General features: G+C 42.6%; 1 protein-coding gene across 1 annotated transcript in view; it reads right to left on the bottom strand.

Moving 5' to 3' along the window:
* The window catches only part of LOC144752089 (nicotinamide N-methyltransferase-like), a 28,244-nt gene extending 20,197 nt beyond the window's left edge, over positions 1 to 8,047 (bottom strand). The window contains exons 1-2 of the mRNA XM_078640038.1: positions 7,897 to 8,047; positions 2,484 to 2,691 (exon numbers count right to left, since the gene is read on the bottom strand). Coding sequence (XP_078496164.1) covers positions 2,484 to 2,691; positions 7,897 to 8,032 — 344 coding nt within the window. The 5' untranslated portion in view covers positions 8,033 to 8,047. The remainder of the gene's footprint in view (positions 1 to 2,483; positions 2,692 to 7,896) is intronic.
* Between the last annotated feature and the right edge of the window lie 7,981 nt (positions 8,048 to 16,028).

The raw sequence follows: 16,028 nt of genomic DNA, 5'->3' as shown, positions 1-16,028 counted from the left end.
GTAGAAGTTCAGATATCTGATGAAATGTAGTTTGTGTATGCAATGACATGGTGGCAATGAAGTCCATGATGATGATGGCGAAGGTTGTCGGGGGCTGGGGGGCTGCAGATAAGGGTTATTCGAAATGTGTGGCTTTGGGTGTGGAAGTGCAGGTGTTCAGCAGAGAGGAAGGTTTCACTGGACGCAGTGAGGTGGAGGGTGCTCTTGTGGGCAATGGCGAGGCTGCCACCAGGGCGGTTTGGGCGGTGTTTCCTCTGGATCTTGTATACTTCAGGGATGGTGGTGTTGCTGTCGGGGGCAGAGGATGTGTTGGTCCAGGTCTCTTGAAGAAAGCGAGAGAGAGTCGAGTAGATCCCAGATTCCCACAGCATGTTTGTGTAGAGAACATATATTGAGGAGGATGCATTTTAGGGTGTTGCTGGTGTTGGTGTTGTTGGTGTCCGGGACGGCAATGAGGGTCTGCCGGCAGTGGAGGCAGGAGAACTGGCCATGGTGGTGGGGAGGGGCCATGAAGGTGAAGGTGGAACAGGAAAGAAAAGGGAGAAACGGGCAACACAGAATGAATGAACAGTAAGGGCAGTAATGGTAAATTACACAGGAAACAGGTGCAACAAGCAAGGCCAAACACAATCTAGCAATTGGGGTACAATGTGGGGGAATAATGAGAGAAGAACCACAGCAGGCAACCTAGGCTCAAACCCCTACCTGCCTGGCAGAGGCACAGCATGGCAGATGGTAGACCGAAGATACGGGGGAGAGAGCAGGTCCCTAGCTGAGGTCCTTCTCCCTCTCTCCACGCAGAGGCAGGCATTTTATGGGGGAGGTGGGAGGGAGGCACAGCTGGGAGGTGGGAGCAGAGGAGAGGAGGGGCCACAGGGCAGCAGCAGCAGGAGGGTGAGCAGGAAAGACAAGCAGGAAATGGGCAACACAGCACGAATGAACAGTAAAGCACAGTCATCAATCAAGCGATCAATCAATCATGCATTTCTAAAGCGTGCTACATACCCGTGAGGGTCTCAAGGCGCTGGGGGGGGCGCTACTGATCGAAGAGCCAGGTCTTGAGAAGTCTTCTGAATACCAGCAGGTCCTGAGTCTGTCGTAGGCTGGTAGGGAGAGTGTTCCAGGTCTTGGCGGCGAGGTAGGAGAAGGATCTGCAACCGGCGGTGGTTTTCCGGATACGAGGAACTGTGGCGAGGGCGAGGTTGGCTTACCGGAGGCTTCGGGTGGGGGTGTGGAAGCTGAGTCGGTTGTTGAGGTCTGTAGGTCCGGTGTTGTGTAGTGCTTTGTGTGTAAGGACGAGGAGTTTGAAGGTGATCCTCTTGTTGACGGGGAGCCAGTGCAGGCCTCTCAGGTGGGGTGTGATGTGGCTGCGTCGGGGGATGTCGAGGATCAGTCGTGCCGAGGCGTTCTGGATACGTTGTAGTCATCTCAGGAGCTTGGTTGTTGTTCCTGAGTAGAGGGCATTCCCGTAGTCGAGTCTGCTGGTGATGAGGACCTGGGTGACGGTTTTTCTCGTGTCGGTTAGGAACCATTTGGAGATCCTGCGGAGCATTCGGAGGGTGTTGAAGCAGGACGCGGAGACAGCGTTGACTTGCTTGGTCATGGAGAGGGTGGAGTCGAGGATGACCCCCAGGTTGCGTGCGTGGTCTGTGGGTTCCGGCGCTGTGCCTATGCATGTGGGCCACCAAGAGTCGTCCCAGGCTGATGGGGTGGGTCCGAGAATGAGGACCTCCGTCTTGTCTGAATTCAGCTTCAGTCTGCTGTCCTTCATCCAGTGTGTGAAGGTTGGCTATGGCGGTGTGGGGGTCTTCACTGTGAATGATGTACTGATAGGTCATTTGGCAGGAGCACATTGGGTGCTTCCAATGGATAGATATTTGAATCCTGTATGAAGAATGCCACATTATGTGATTGAGGATTCATCCTTTAAAATGATAATCCCATAAAGATTTAGTAACCAGGAGGGGAATTGTGCTTCGTGTATTTTCACAATTAAAGTGGGGCAGGTGACAACAAGCCAAAACATCATCTCCCTATCACTCCTACTAGTATTCAACATTCATCACACAGGCTGAGGACATGAAGGTACCACTATATATTATGGGTGCATAGAAATGGTGGAATGATCAGATTTTGATCAGAACTTTTATCAGGACCTAGAACTAACATGGAACCGTATTGAAACATTTATGTTTAGAAAACTATGTTAACATGGAATCAATGGTAGCTTATCAAGGCTTTGTTTTATATGTGTTTGTGAGTAACTGAGTCAGTGATCATAGAAGCTAAAGTATGGCACAGAGAAGATGATTCCTTCTTTTACACTCCACAGCAATGACATTAAAACTTTCAGTTCCTTTAATTCTCCCCATGCCATGTCTCCTCCACTCTATGAGCAGTAACTTTCATTAAAGGGGATCTAAAAGAAGAGTCAGAATAAGTAACTACAGGAGGACAGTCTTACTAGAGAGCAGGACTCTTACCCACAGCCTTGAAGCTCACAAATCATCTTCATTATATGACTCCAGTCCAGGGCATCAGGTTCATTCTTCAGCCATTTTTGCATCTCCTGGATGGAGTTGTCATCTGCGCAGGCAAAGGTGATCTCGTTGAAATTGTCACAGATTGGAAGAGTGAAATAAACAAACGGACCAAAGGAAAGTACAATCAGGTTTTCTCCTTTAACATCACCTGTGTCGATTAGAAAAAAGTTGATGCTTAAGCAAACTGAAAACCTAAAATGTCACATGTTCTTTCCTTATCAGCAAACAACAATAAACTGATGTGTGAAATTGGGTTGTTGGTGGAGGGGGGTGTGAGCCCTTCCTAAGAAACAGCCACAGTCCTTGTCAGGGTGAACTAAAAAAGTCAACAAATTTCATGTGCTTACCCTCTGGCAGGTTGCCTCAAAAACATTCAGACTTAATTTAGATTTAATGTGTATAGTATTTATGCAATGCTTAGTTAGTAATCAGTTTAAAACACATCACAAGAAACATCCAAAACCAATTAAGAACAATAGAGCACATTTTAATAAAGTGTTTGACACTGAAACTATACAGATACAATCTGAAGAACTGGAGTTAGGAATTCTTAAAGTTTAAGAGAAAAATATAACTTAAAAGATCAAAGCACCAACCTCAATAGAGTGCAGTTGGGATTCATAAAGGGTATTCTTAGAAGAAATTTCAAACTAAAATATGTGAGAAGGTAAAATTCAGTGAGACAAGGTAGCCAGTGGTGTCCGAGGAGGATCCTTGTCATCCGGGAGATACTAGAAGAGGTGACAGTAAAGACTTTTATGTTCTGATGTAGTCACTGTTTTGGGAATCAAAATCTCTGGTGGCGCAAAGTTGGAGGATGGGTTGGCAGTGTACAGTCACCAATTTGGTATGTGATGCGTTAAAATGAGAGTTAGTTTTATTTAATCAGTTTCAAGTCTATGATTTCCATCTGATCCTCAGAAGATGTGAGTAATCTACTGGATCAAATGCTGAAGATAGGTCCCGGACTATGGGAAGGCAGGGTTCTCCAAAGCTCATGATGAATAGAGCCTCATCCACTACTTGCAGCATTGCTGTCTCCCTGCTGCAGCCAGATTCAAATCCTGATCAAGATATATAGACTAAATACATAGCCATAGGCCATGCATAAAAATGTAGGACTTGAAAATTATCCTGAAAATTAATGATGTTCAAATGTAATAAATTTAGCTTGCTTACTATAAAATGAGAAAAACAATATTTCAGAGAGATGGACTCATTAAAATGTTTAAAAGCATTTTGTCTTGCTTCACTGCGCTGCACCAAATAATAATAAATGTGCCCTTTTGTGTCAAGCGATGACTGCAGTTGTTGAATTATCAGACTCAATGTGGTGAGTTGAGTACTTCAAGTTGGTTGTCTCCTTCTCTAATATAACCAGGAGAAATTGTGAAAAGCTGTCTATTGTCCTGCTTAGTGCCTTCATGGCAGTTAATAATAAACAAAAGAGAGTGCACGTGCTGCTACCTAGTCAATTGCCCTAGTTTTTGCAAAACATATGAAATTAAACCAATGTTTTGTGATCAAAGAGTATCATTTTTTTATTTTAATTTTCATCAATTATTCACTTTTGACCTTTTTTGAAAAATTAATTTTACCAAGTTTATCTTTTACGACCTTATGTACATCAAAGAAAATTACCATTTACTCAAACTCCTATTTACAACCAACATTCTAAATACATTTCATATTTATCTCATTCAAACAGTCAATCCACCACTTTCATACCACACAAAAGGTTATATACATACAACAAACAATGAGAAAATATATAAATTATTTTAAGTTGGAAAACAAATAATCACAACAAAGCCATGTGCGTTTTTTAAGCTTTACAAAAAACTAGCTATATTTTGTATGACTTTTACTTATTTCAGGCTTTTTTAGTCTACGCGTTTCGAACTCATATCAATGTTGAGTTCTCATCAAGACCATAGTCTCTCGATCAAAAGAAACCAGAGGAAGTAGAATTATCCCCGTCGACAGCAGACATTTTTAAAATTAACATCCATTTGTGATATGTTTGTTAGATCAGCCGTTTTTCTTATTTCTCAATTGAGGAGTCAGGCTTCTCGATGAACCGCGTGGAGCATGATCCTTTGCGGACCCGGAAGCACATTCGATTTGGACGCGGTTCATCGAGAACAAACGAAGAAGACTCATGCATACTGCCTCGTCTGACTAAGACTCCCAGGCGAAGGCTCAGAACCCTTACTCCAAAGAATCTGGGCCTGCAGTGTTTACACATGAATTGTTTTGCCACCTAGTTGACTAATGCTTTATGTTTAAACACTATTACCTTTAATAAGCATTAATAAGTGCTGTACTATAATGTGACATGTTAACCTCAGAGCTTGCACATGCTAAAGAAATTAACTTTTTTTACTTTTAAAGATATATTTTATATGTTCCTTAATGTTTGCTGTGTGATTTACTTTGCACACATTTTCCGGGATCAGCTATTTGTTAATTTGTTGACACCGTCACATCTAGACAGAGGGTGATCGAGTGTCAGATGGTACCAGGGACTGTAATATGGATGATCCCAAGCTGAATTCTTGATGTCATTTGTGATACTGTTTGTGAGTCCTGACTTTTTAACACTAGAAACTTGTAGGTTTTTTTTTTTCAAATCACACATTATATCTTGGTTAACACAATATCGGATATTTATTTGCTTCATTTGACGTTATAGTTTAGTTTTACTTATGCAAAAGTGTCACTCTAAGCGTCATACATTTGTTGTTAAATGTCACTCTTAAGTACCCAGAAACTATAAAAATGTCACATATAAGCAATCTGAAAACTTGCCGGCTATGTCGTAAGTGTCACTACCTACAATAATCCTAATTGAATGTACTTTTGCATGTGAGTGTTTAATATGCATAACTTGGATGTATGCTTTTTTACGGCTAACTTTTTAAACAAATCAATTCATGCGAGGAAAAGTATGATGTTTTAATATTCTCTGCATAAACTGATTTAATAAACCCTGTAAATCTTGCCTGTTTATATTTGTATGTTATTTTGTGCTTTTATGGTCATTTCTTTGATATGTACCGAAAAAGCTTTATGAAATGAAAAAATGAAATGCATGTGAGTGTCAGGTCCTCATGAGCCTGAGTTACAACTGAGGCCTCAGAGCTTTGAGGCAGCTGAGATCATGATCCAAGCCGGGGCCTGTCACATTCTGTTTGGTTCAGGCGGGTCCCATATGGGACCGAGAGCCTTGGTGGACTCTGTGTGTCAGCTGATCATGAAGCTGCTTTCATTAGGTGAATTGTCAGGGAGGAATCAGGAGACCCGGTCTTTGCTCAAATGGGTGTAATATGTTCCCCTCGTCTTCATTGTTTGATTTTGTGGCAGGAAAGTGTGACTCACAGCAGTTGAATGTCACACATAATTACACTGAAATTATTAAAATGTGTACACACTAGCAATCTGAAACCGTGGCAGCTATGTGTATTGGCTCCGGCTTCCCTACGTCTCCGTAACGTGCGGGTAGGTCATTTGGCCGTGTCAGTTCAGCAGACAAGGTATATACGTTCACGGGAGAAGACCGTTGATACCATCATTTTACCTTAGTAGGGTCCCACTAAGAAGTGGCAGGACCCCTTGCCTGCACCCCAGTATTCTGTGGTAGGCAGAATCCTCACCAACCACAACCTGTAGATAGTTACTCCTTATTGGTCCTGATGAATTGCACTGTATCCTTGTGAACACATAGCATGAAACATGTTGACCCCTAAGTAGAGCGAACTCTCCGGGATCATTGCACCAGCGAGCATTCTCTCCTCACGTATATTAATAAGGTAGATTACCACACCATTAAATTCACCCAGTGGATTATCTAACCTTTTTTAATTCACTATCCCCCTACGTCTACACTCTCCCTCGGGCCCTCACACCCACAGCACCAACGGCAGGAACAAAAGATCACAGGTAAAGAGCCCCTCTATGGGTGCCCGTCAGGCATTGCACCGCCAGCCTCTCCCTGAACGTACAGAAATGCTCTGTATCTCATATATATGGTGCATTCCTTCCCTTTCAATTTTGCATAGGACTGCACAGGGAAATAATTGCAGCACTGCCATACGTTAAATCATTGTAAATGAAGCCCTCGAGTGCTTGGGTTGCCTTGCATCCCCCTTGCGTGATGCAAGGGCAGTGTAATCCTATTGTAGATCTGGGCCTCAGTCTGTAATACATCATACTTGCAGAGTAACCCTCATTCATGGGTTGGGCAGGAATTTAGTTTAAGGATTTCTTCAACAATACTATTGGCTATTGGCCTCATAATTAAGGGCCAGATGTACGACCCGTTTTTGCATGCGCAAACAGGTTTGTGACTTATTTGCGCATGCAAAATCCTACAGGTCCATATACAAACCCTATTTAGTGAGTTGCAATTTATTCAAGAGAATGGTAATGGTAATGAGAATGGTAATGCATTTGCAAATTGGTAGGGGTCCCCAGGGGACCCCTATCCTTTGCAAATGCAGGGGAACAGGCAGTGATCCTTAAGAAATTAAACAAACACTTTTCTTTTTTTTAAAATGCACCCATGTTCCTTTTAGAAAAACAGGCTGCATTAAAAAGAAAAGAAACAAACACTTTATTCAAAAGCAATCCTAGACATGGAGGTCTGCTGAGCCCAGAGGGCCACCATACCTGGGAGGGTCAGCTTTACTCAATGGGGTCCCAAATTGCGATTGCCCCATGATTATTGATGAGGCATGCAATTTGCCACCCTATTGAGAATCACTAACAGTGTCTCTGACATTGTTGTACATGTCATTTTGCGAGTTGCAAATTGCGACTCGCAATTGAACGCAATTTGCGACTTGCAAATTGACATGGTGGTACATCAGGCCCTAAGAGAATAATTTAATTATAAATGGTTAATGATAAATGTATAATTGTATGCATAGGTACTTATTTCTGTGTAAAGAATATTGCTATTACATCATTTCAAATTGAGTAGTTGTACAAATTAAAAAATGTTCATAAAAGGTTTAAAAAATTCATGAGATTGATGTAATGAGGAGCAGTATTAATGCCTGGATGATCCAGGGCAGTAAATCTATCAAACTTACCTTAGTTCTTCTGCTCCTTTTTTGCCAGAGCTGAAATGTATTCACCGTACATGTCATTTCTTTCACTTTCTGGCATATTATACTCGTGCTCAAAACAGATTGTCAAAAAAAATTGCGGGCTTTTTTGGACAGTGTTTATGTCAGATGACAGTTTTACTACTATGTCCTGGTACAATACCCTGATTTTATCTGCTACCAAAAGAATACATAAAGAAATCTACTGTCTGTGGGTGAGCAGGGGCATAAATAGTACATACCTGATGACACGATTTTGATGAAATGGGAAAAGATTTCAGCAACCCCGTTCTCAAAAAAGCTGGATCCCTGTCTTAAAAAGTTCTCCCGAAACACCTTGGCAGTATAAAACTTTTCGTGGTGTTCCTTCAGGTCCATGGTGGAGTCTTAGGTGTAGCTTTTTCCCAGTTTCCGCCTGTGTTATTTGCACCCATGCTATATAGTCAAAAATCTGACTTTTAAATGATCTTCAAATAGACAGAACTCTGTGTACACAAGCAACATATGACTGTGGGTTTTTACCATTTCAAATCAACATCAATAGTTCATTCGTGATTCGGTGCCTGTATAATGCTCTGTGCAAACAGAATAGCTGATGAAAAGAGTGCAGAACAATTTTGTACATTAACCCCAGTACAGGGATCTGGGCCTACATCCATCATTGTTTTGTTCCCCATGCCATTCCAGTTTGAACCCAGCCATATGCAAATCAGTCTTGATCTTTCACCCAATGGGAACAGTCCAGCCCGAACTGCCAGGCCAGGTCCTCCCTGGACTGGAAACAAGCATCCAAGGACCGGTTTCGGGCTTTCACCCCTCATCAGCCAGGATAGCTTGACTCCTGTGGCATGGAGAGCACGGAACCCACCAACTCAACGATAGTCAATAGACTCATAACTAATACTATAGGCAAATTGTTTTTAGAGAAGTACAATATGACTGAAAAGTTGGTAGAGATTAATCAAATCAGTAATCTATTTTTTTATCTTCTTAATTTCTTACATCAGCATCCAGGGGCAAGAAGACAGACTTTCAGGAGACCGGTTAGGAGTAGCTGATCATCCGGCGGTGACCACCAGCTCTACTGCCAAGGGTTCTGTTGACCCCACTAAGGATATCATTTTTGTTTCACTCTGGTTGTCCCTGCATTATGTTTTTTATTTTTTATATTACATGTTTTTCATGTTTGGTAGCTTACTACCATGAAGATACCAGGCCCAAGTAAGTTAGTATTATAATACATATTATTCACCATGTATGTTTGTTGAGAAGGCTTTCTTTTTCCTGCTCATGCTTTAACAGTTCAGTTCACAAGAGAGTGGCCATGGTCATCATGGACCCCCCTCCAATGTAATGATGCTGCAGTTTCATTCATTAATACAGTTACCAGCACTTTCCCATAACAGTGCAGCATGGCTGGAAACAAAGTATGGGGTCCCCTGCCCATTGCATTTGCCAATCAATATCATGTGTCTTTCATTGACCATTATTCCACGCCTGACTTTTCTAACTTTGTGAAACAATCAAATGCCTGGAGTGATATATTTTTTAGAAGATACTGCAATCATTTGATCAGTTTTCTTTGTAAAGTGCCCCTACTTACCCACAAGGGTTTCAAGGCGTTGAGCAGAGGGGGGTGGACCTGCGCTTCAGTCAAAGAGCAGGTATTGTGGACTTTACTGAATGAAAAGCAGCAATGGTGATTGTATGAGGTGTTCGTAGTGAGTTAGAAGTAAGATATTCCTCCAGTCTTGCCGATCTGAGGGATGGTGGCCAGGGCCAGTTGGACAGAGTGGAGATGTCAGGTTGGGGTGTACAAGGAGAGGTGATGGTTGAGATATGCAGGTACTGCTTTGTGGAGGGATTTGTAGGTGTACATGAAGAGCTTGAAGGTCATTATTTTTTTGATCGGTAGCCAGTGAAATTCTTTCAGGTATCCAGTGATGGAATGTTTAGGATGAGTCTGGTTAAAATGTTTCTGGTTGTTCTACAGGTTTCTTGCGGAGTTTCTGGGTGGTGCAGGCATAGAGTGCATTGCCAAATTTGAGTCTTCTGCTGATGAGTGACTGTTTTCTTGGACTCGGTGGGATCCACTTGAAGATCCCATGAAGCAGGCTGTATGTGTGGAAGTAGGAGAATGAAACTTCATGGATTAGGTGTTTTATAGACCTCAGGAGTGCAGGATGATGTTGAGGATTCATGTATGGTCCATGGGCGGAGGGTCTGGGAACCCTGCACTATCAGGAGTCATTCCAGGTGGAGCTCAGAATAAGGAATTAGGGGCCTGATGTAGGTAATTGTGCAATACCGATTTCCTATCACCGAATTTTACCGATTCGGTATTAAGAAATCGGTATTTCCTATGTAGGTAAAGATTCGGTAAAAAATACCGAATTGGTATTGGTATTGGTAATTACACTTATATAGCGCATAACTACCCGGGGGCCTCGCAGCGCTTTGACTGAAAACAGGTGGCGAACTCATGGAGACTTAACAAAACTTTGCAAACAGGTAAGTTTTTAAGGCCTTTCTAAAGGGCAGAAGGTTGTTAGTTTCTCGAAGGTCCAAGGGGAGGGAGTTCCAAAGTCTGGCCGCAGTAAAAGAAAAAAAGCGAGCTTTGTTTATTTTTGTGGTAGTTACCAGTTGCAAGGAGCTGGAGCGTAAAGCTCTGGATGGTAAATAAGGAGTGGCTATAGAGTGTAGAATAACTGGGCCTGTACGGTGAAAGGCTTTGTGCATAATGCACATGGCCTTGAACTGTATTCTTGCTGCAACTGGAAGCCAGTGAAGCTCTTTGAGAGCCTTCTTGGCTGACTGCCAACGAGGAATGTTGTACAGTAGGCGAGCAGCACAGTTCTGTGTGACCTGAAGCCTGTACGTTGCTGCTGTTGAAGCTCCCATGTACAGGGCATTCCCATAATCAAGGCGGGAAAGGACGAGGGCTTGAACCATGGTCCTTCTGGCCTGGAAAGGGAGAAGGGGGAGCACCCTACGAAGCATTTTCAACAGCCCAATACATGTGGAGGCAGTTTTGGTTGCTTGAGCTGAAAAAGCAAGCGCCTTGTCCAACCAAACTCCCAAGCTCTTAATCTGGGGTTTAGGAGGGGGAGGCGGACCAAGGGATGAAGGCCAGATGGAAGTTAGCGCAGATGGAGGGGAATTGCCCAGCAGCATGATGTCAGTTTTCTCTCCATTTAGTTTTAAGTGGGAGGAATGCATCCATCTGGCAACAGCCTCTAGACAGGGGCCTAAGGTGGAGGATGATCCCGCGGGGTGGTCCAGAGAGACCACCAGTTGGGTGTCATCTGCGTAGGTGACAATACGCACCCCAAAGGGAAGAACAATCCTCTCTAGCGGCTCCATATAGGCGTTAAAAAGGGTCAGACTCAGAGAGGATCCTAAATATTCCTTATTACCAAATCGGTAATTGAGATTCGGTAATAAGGAATGCCTACCCATTCATTCCTATGGGCTTGGAGGCCCATAGGAATGAATGTGAAGACATTCAGTATTACCGATTCGGTATTACTGAATCAGTAATACCGGGAGGTATTTCAAGGGTGCCAGGGTGTCCGAAGGACACCCTGTTGCACCCCTGAAATGTGCAACAGGGCATGGATGTGTGCCACATGGCACTTCTAAAAAAGCAAGAATGTGCTTTTTTAAAGGAATTCGGTAATTACCACCAACTTGAAGTTGATGGTAATTACCGATTTCTTAAAGCCCAAAAGCACTCTTTTATGTGCTTTCTACATAGCATTTAAGTAATTGGTATTATCGATTCCTTAAATGCAAGAGCAATAAGGAATCGGTTTTAAGGAATCAATATTTACCAATTCCTTATTACGGATTCCTTTCCTACATTGGGGATTTCTAAATACTGGTTGGTAATGCTCAAATCTACAGATTTTCGGTATTACCGACCGGTATTAAGCTACCTACATCTGGCCCTAATTCTTGGCTGAGTTATAGTTGTTTTAGCTGTCCTTCATCCAGCTGGTGACTGCCTATATCTCAGTGTGGAAGTTGCTCTTGGCAGCTGTTGGCTTGTTTGTGGTTGAGAAAATCTGCTGGTTGCCTTCTACGTAGGAGATGATATTGAGTTTGTGGTTTCTGATGATGGCTGCAAGTGGGGCCATGTAAATGTTAAAGAGAACGGTGCTCAAGGAGAATCCCTGAGACACTCCATAGCTGATCTCTTTGACTTCTGAGTTGAATGATAGAAGACTGACTCTCTCTGTCTAGACAGTAAGAAAGAAGAGGATCCATTCTGGGCTTTGCCATGGATGCCAACTTCATGGAGTCTTGCAAAGAGGGTGTGTTGGGTGACCGTGTTGAAAGAGGTCCAGGAGCATGAGGACAGCAGTTTTCCTTCAGAAGAGGAGGGAACAGATATCATCGGTAACCAAGAGGACAGTGGTCTTGGTGCTGTGGTTGTTTCCCAAGCCTGATTTGAGAGGTACAGGATGTGGTCTGTTTTGATACACTTGGAGAGTTGGGTGTTATTGGCTTTTCTGATGACTTTAGCTGGGAAGGGGAGCAGAGAGATGGGTTTTCAGTTCTTGAGTTCTATTGGGTCGGCAGAGGGTTTCTTCAGCAGGGGAATGATCTCTGCTTTCTTGCACTCTTCCAGGAAGGTGGTGTACTCAATGAAGCATTTATGGTGTGTCACAGTTCACATGCAATGGAGGAGTATGCTATGTTGAAGATGTAAAAGGGGCCAGGATTAGAGGGGGCTCTGGGGTAGGTGATCTTCATGATCCTGAAGGTGTCATCAGCGGTGAGGGTAGTCCAGTTGGACAAGGTCTGCTGGGGTCTGAAGCTATTGGGTGCATTCATTGAGGGTAGGATGGATAGGTCTTGGGATGTAAAGCTGTCTTAGGTCTCCTTGTCCTTGTGGTGGAAGAAGGTGTACCTTTGCTGGGTTTGGTAAATTATTTGGCAATGGTGAAGAGTTATTTGCTGTTGTGTTCATTGATGTTGATGTGCTCCTGTATGGCTGCTTTTGTTTTCTTTCTGATGAGGTGGTAGTGTGCGGTAATGGCTGTTTTGAAAGCTGCGTTGTCTGCCAAGATCTTGCTCCTCCTTCATCTTATCTATTGTAGCTGTATTTAGGATGAAGTATTTGGCTATAAAATCATACCAGTGATACTGGCTCCAGCTGCTGCAGGAGAAGGCCTCAGTTTGAGGGGGAGAAGAGGCAGATAGTACCAGGGCATTGTCAACACATGACCATGATCCCCCAACTTTACCAGCTGCAGCAGTGGTTTAATTATTACGGCCGCTTATATCTGCAAAGTACCAAATGCTTACATAATGAGTATTGATGGCTTCAGGGAAACATGATAAAGGGTAAAAGAGAGGAAATGGTATATGAGTGAAAGGGTGGGTGGGTTAAAGTGTACGTGGGTGGGTGAAAGGATAGTTTGAAGAAAGGCTGGATAATGGTTTTATAAATTTTGGTCAAAGAATGGATGAGAAAAAGTAAAGCTTAATCATGGTGTCTGTGGGTGAATTAGCATAAAGGATGAATACATATTTAGATTCTTTAAATGAAAATGGATGGTAGCTCTTCTCATCAAAGAACATTCTGCGCACCCACTACACTAACTTTGTTTATGTAGGGTTATTAAAGCTACTGTTCAAAGTGGGTGTATCTTACATTTAATATTCTTCTCCCTTGACTTTTTTGCGGGGATTCTGCACATACACATAACTATGTTCAGCAAAACAGGACCTCGTGTATAGGGGTTGTACCTTCCTACCACCTTAGTACTCAAAATACCTGAACCAACTAGCTAAAGTGTCTCATTCATTCTCCAACATATTCACAAAGCCACAATTGATTAGACAACTCAGAACACAACACTCCTGACTCTCTCAGGAATTGTGGTAGCAAAACGTACCCTTTCACTCACTCACTCATACTTGTCCACAACAAGAATTTTCAGAGTCAATTTTATAGTTCAAAATATTTACTTCAACTATTCGTGCACTATACAAGCCAGTACCAGCGGCAAAATGCATAATCCCAAAACAGTTAGCATAGTTACAGTTAACCCTGGGCGAAGGACTTCGCGACGCCCACAAAGTGGGCGTAGTGTTGCCTACTTCGCCCTTTGCAAAGTAGGCGAAACAGACAACACTACGCCTACTCCTTGGGCGTAGCGAAGTTGCCCGCCACCCGCCTCCCTCCCGCCCTCCTGAACATACCAAATTTTAGTCAATGGGCACATAAAAATAAATAAAAGGCACTTACCTTGTCTGTGGCGTCCCGGGGTTCCCTCTGCTCGTTCACGCCGCCGTCTTAATAACCAATGCGCATGCACATTTCTCGCGAGAAATGCGCATGCGCGGGCGGCCTAGCATGCGCTTTGGTTATCAAGACGGCGGCGTGAACGAGCAGAGGGAGCCCCGGGACGCCGCGGACAAGGTAAGTGCCTTTTATTTATTTTTATGTGCCCATTGACTAAAATTAGGTATGTAGGGGAGGGGGGCATGCTGCGCATAGTGGGGCTACGTGAAGTTCGTAGGTGGGCGTAGTTTCTCGCCCACTGTGCGTAGCTTCGTGTAGCCCCACTACGCACACTGCTCCCAGGGTTAGTTACAGTTCCATAGAATATAGAGGGTGATGTCATCATATACAGACAGTGGAAAAAGGACTATAAGGTCTAACCATCCTCCTCTTGGTAAAGTTTATTATCTAAAGGACAATCTTAGGGCTTTGTTGGCACACCCCATACCTTAGTGCTCAGAAGTTTTACATCATAGGAACAGCATTGTTTTTCTCCATGGAAAGGTCTCTTTCCAAGAGTGTGTTTGAACAACATGCATCCCTACCATATTAAAGCACAAGTTTCCAGCAGTGCATCTGTGTTAGCATGTTTTGTCTAGGTGCCAGGGACAACCCAGAACAGAATAACAAGTAACATTGTTTATCGTCCTCGCACATCGCATTCAGACTAAACTCCAGGAACTAGAAGAGAACGCGAAAAGCAGGCAGTTATCGTGTGAAAGGCATAAACAGAGTTTTGCAAATTAAAATCATATAGTAAGGTGTGCAAAAGCAGACTCATGGCTACAGAGCTCAGACTAACTTACCAATGTTGACAATGACCCTAATGGCCATATAACAACTTGCTGTTTTCATTAAGTGAGCCAGATATATCCCACCAATCATCTATCACCCTGCATCCCACCCATGGTATTCAGCCACCTATGGTCCACACTCAGCATGGTTCAATATGTGTCTGGAGAGTTGGTGTGCCATGTGTATCTGATTCAGTTATTGTGGCATTTAGAATGTTTTCAATTCATTGCAAACCTAACTTACAATGTGTGTTATTTCCCTTCACCCACTCAGTCACCTTTTAGTATTTTGCTCCTTATATTTCTTCTTAGGTTCTTCCATCCTAATCTATTCATAAATTTGAAAATCCATTCTTGGGATGTGACATATTTGATTTTATAACCATGTGAAGTGAAGCGATTCTAGAACATATTTCATGGTTTCCCATAACAGATGTATTTTACAACTTTTTAGATGTTTCCCTTTCAACTTGTACAGTGAATGAATAAGTCAAACATGATTAATCAAAGATCAATGTATTGATCCCTCTATTCTATATCCCAGAAGCTCTACCCTACCTGTCTAATTCCACTACCCTACCTTGCAGTAGAATAAGTCAAGTTTCCTTTCCTTGCTTAATGCCTAGCGAATACATTCGTTGGAAATAATATGTACTGGTGGGGGAGGCGACTCAGTAAAGTTGCACTAAGTACATGATTTGATGTCAAGTTTGGCGTATGGGATAAAAAGTGACGAATGTGCCAAATGCAATCTATGTAGCATGTTCATTTCCCTGTAGAACAGTCCATCATTTTCCCCAACATCTACTTACCTCAGACAGGATAATAAGAATATCTGCATTTTCATATGTGAGATGTGTGATGTAGTATCTTATTTATTATTCATGCTCCTCTTTGGAGTCTGAGTAAAAAGAGAAATGCATTTAGAGAAGAGCATTGTCATTGGAAAAAAATATTGATAAATGTCAACTATAGCTGTTCCAGCAGTAGCAAAGCACCCATCATACTGGTAGCAAAGAGTACGGTTTCATTATTTTAGCACAACACATAGCTTGTATTCTAAAGTTTATTATGCTGTACTCAATAATGAGAGGTAATTAATGTTTTTACTCATAATTGTCTGTTTATAGTTATTTGAAAATTATTTAGAAGAAAACAATATCAAATCACTTTTTTACCCAGTGTTTTAATACTTTAAATACTTTTCTGCAACACAATCAGGCATGCGTGGTTAAAAGATAAAATTGTCCTTGTGACTCTCATAATCGAAATCACATTAAAATCC

The sequence above is a fragment of the Lissotriton helveticus genome, chromosome 4_2, assembly GCF_964261635.1.
Source record: "Lissotriton helveticus chromosome 4_2, aLisHel1.1, whole genome shotgun sequence".
Classification (NCBI taxonomy): domain Eukaryota; kingdom Metazoa; phylum Chordata; class Amphibia; order Caudata; family Salamandridae; genus Lissotriton; species Lissotriton helveticus.
Note: the sequence above shows the minus strand (reverse complement) of the source record. Positions and strands in the feature narration are given on the sequence as shown.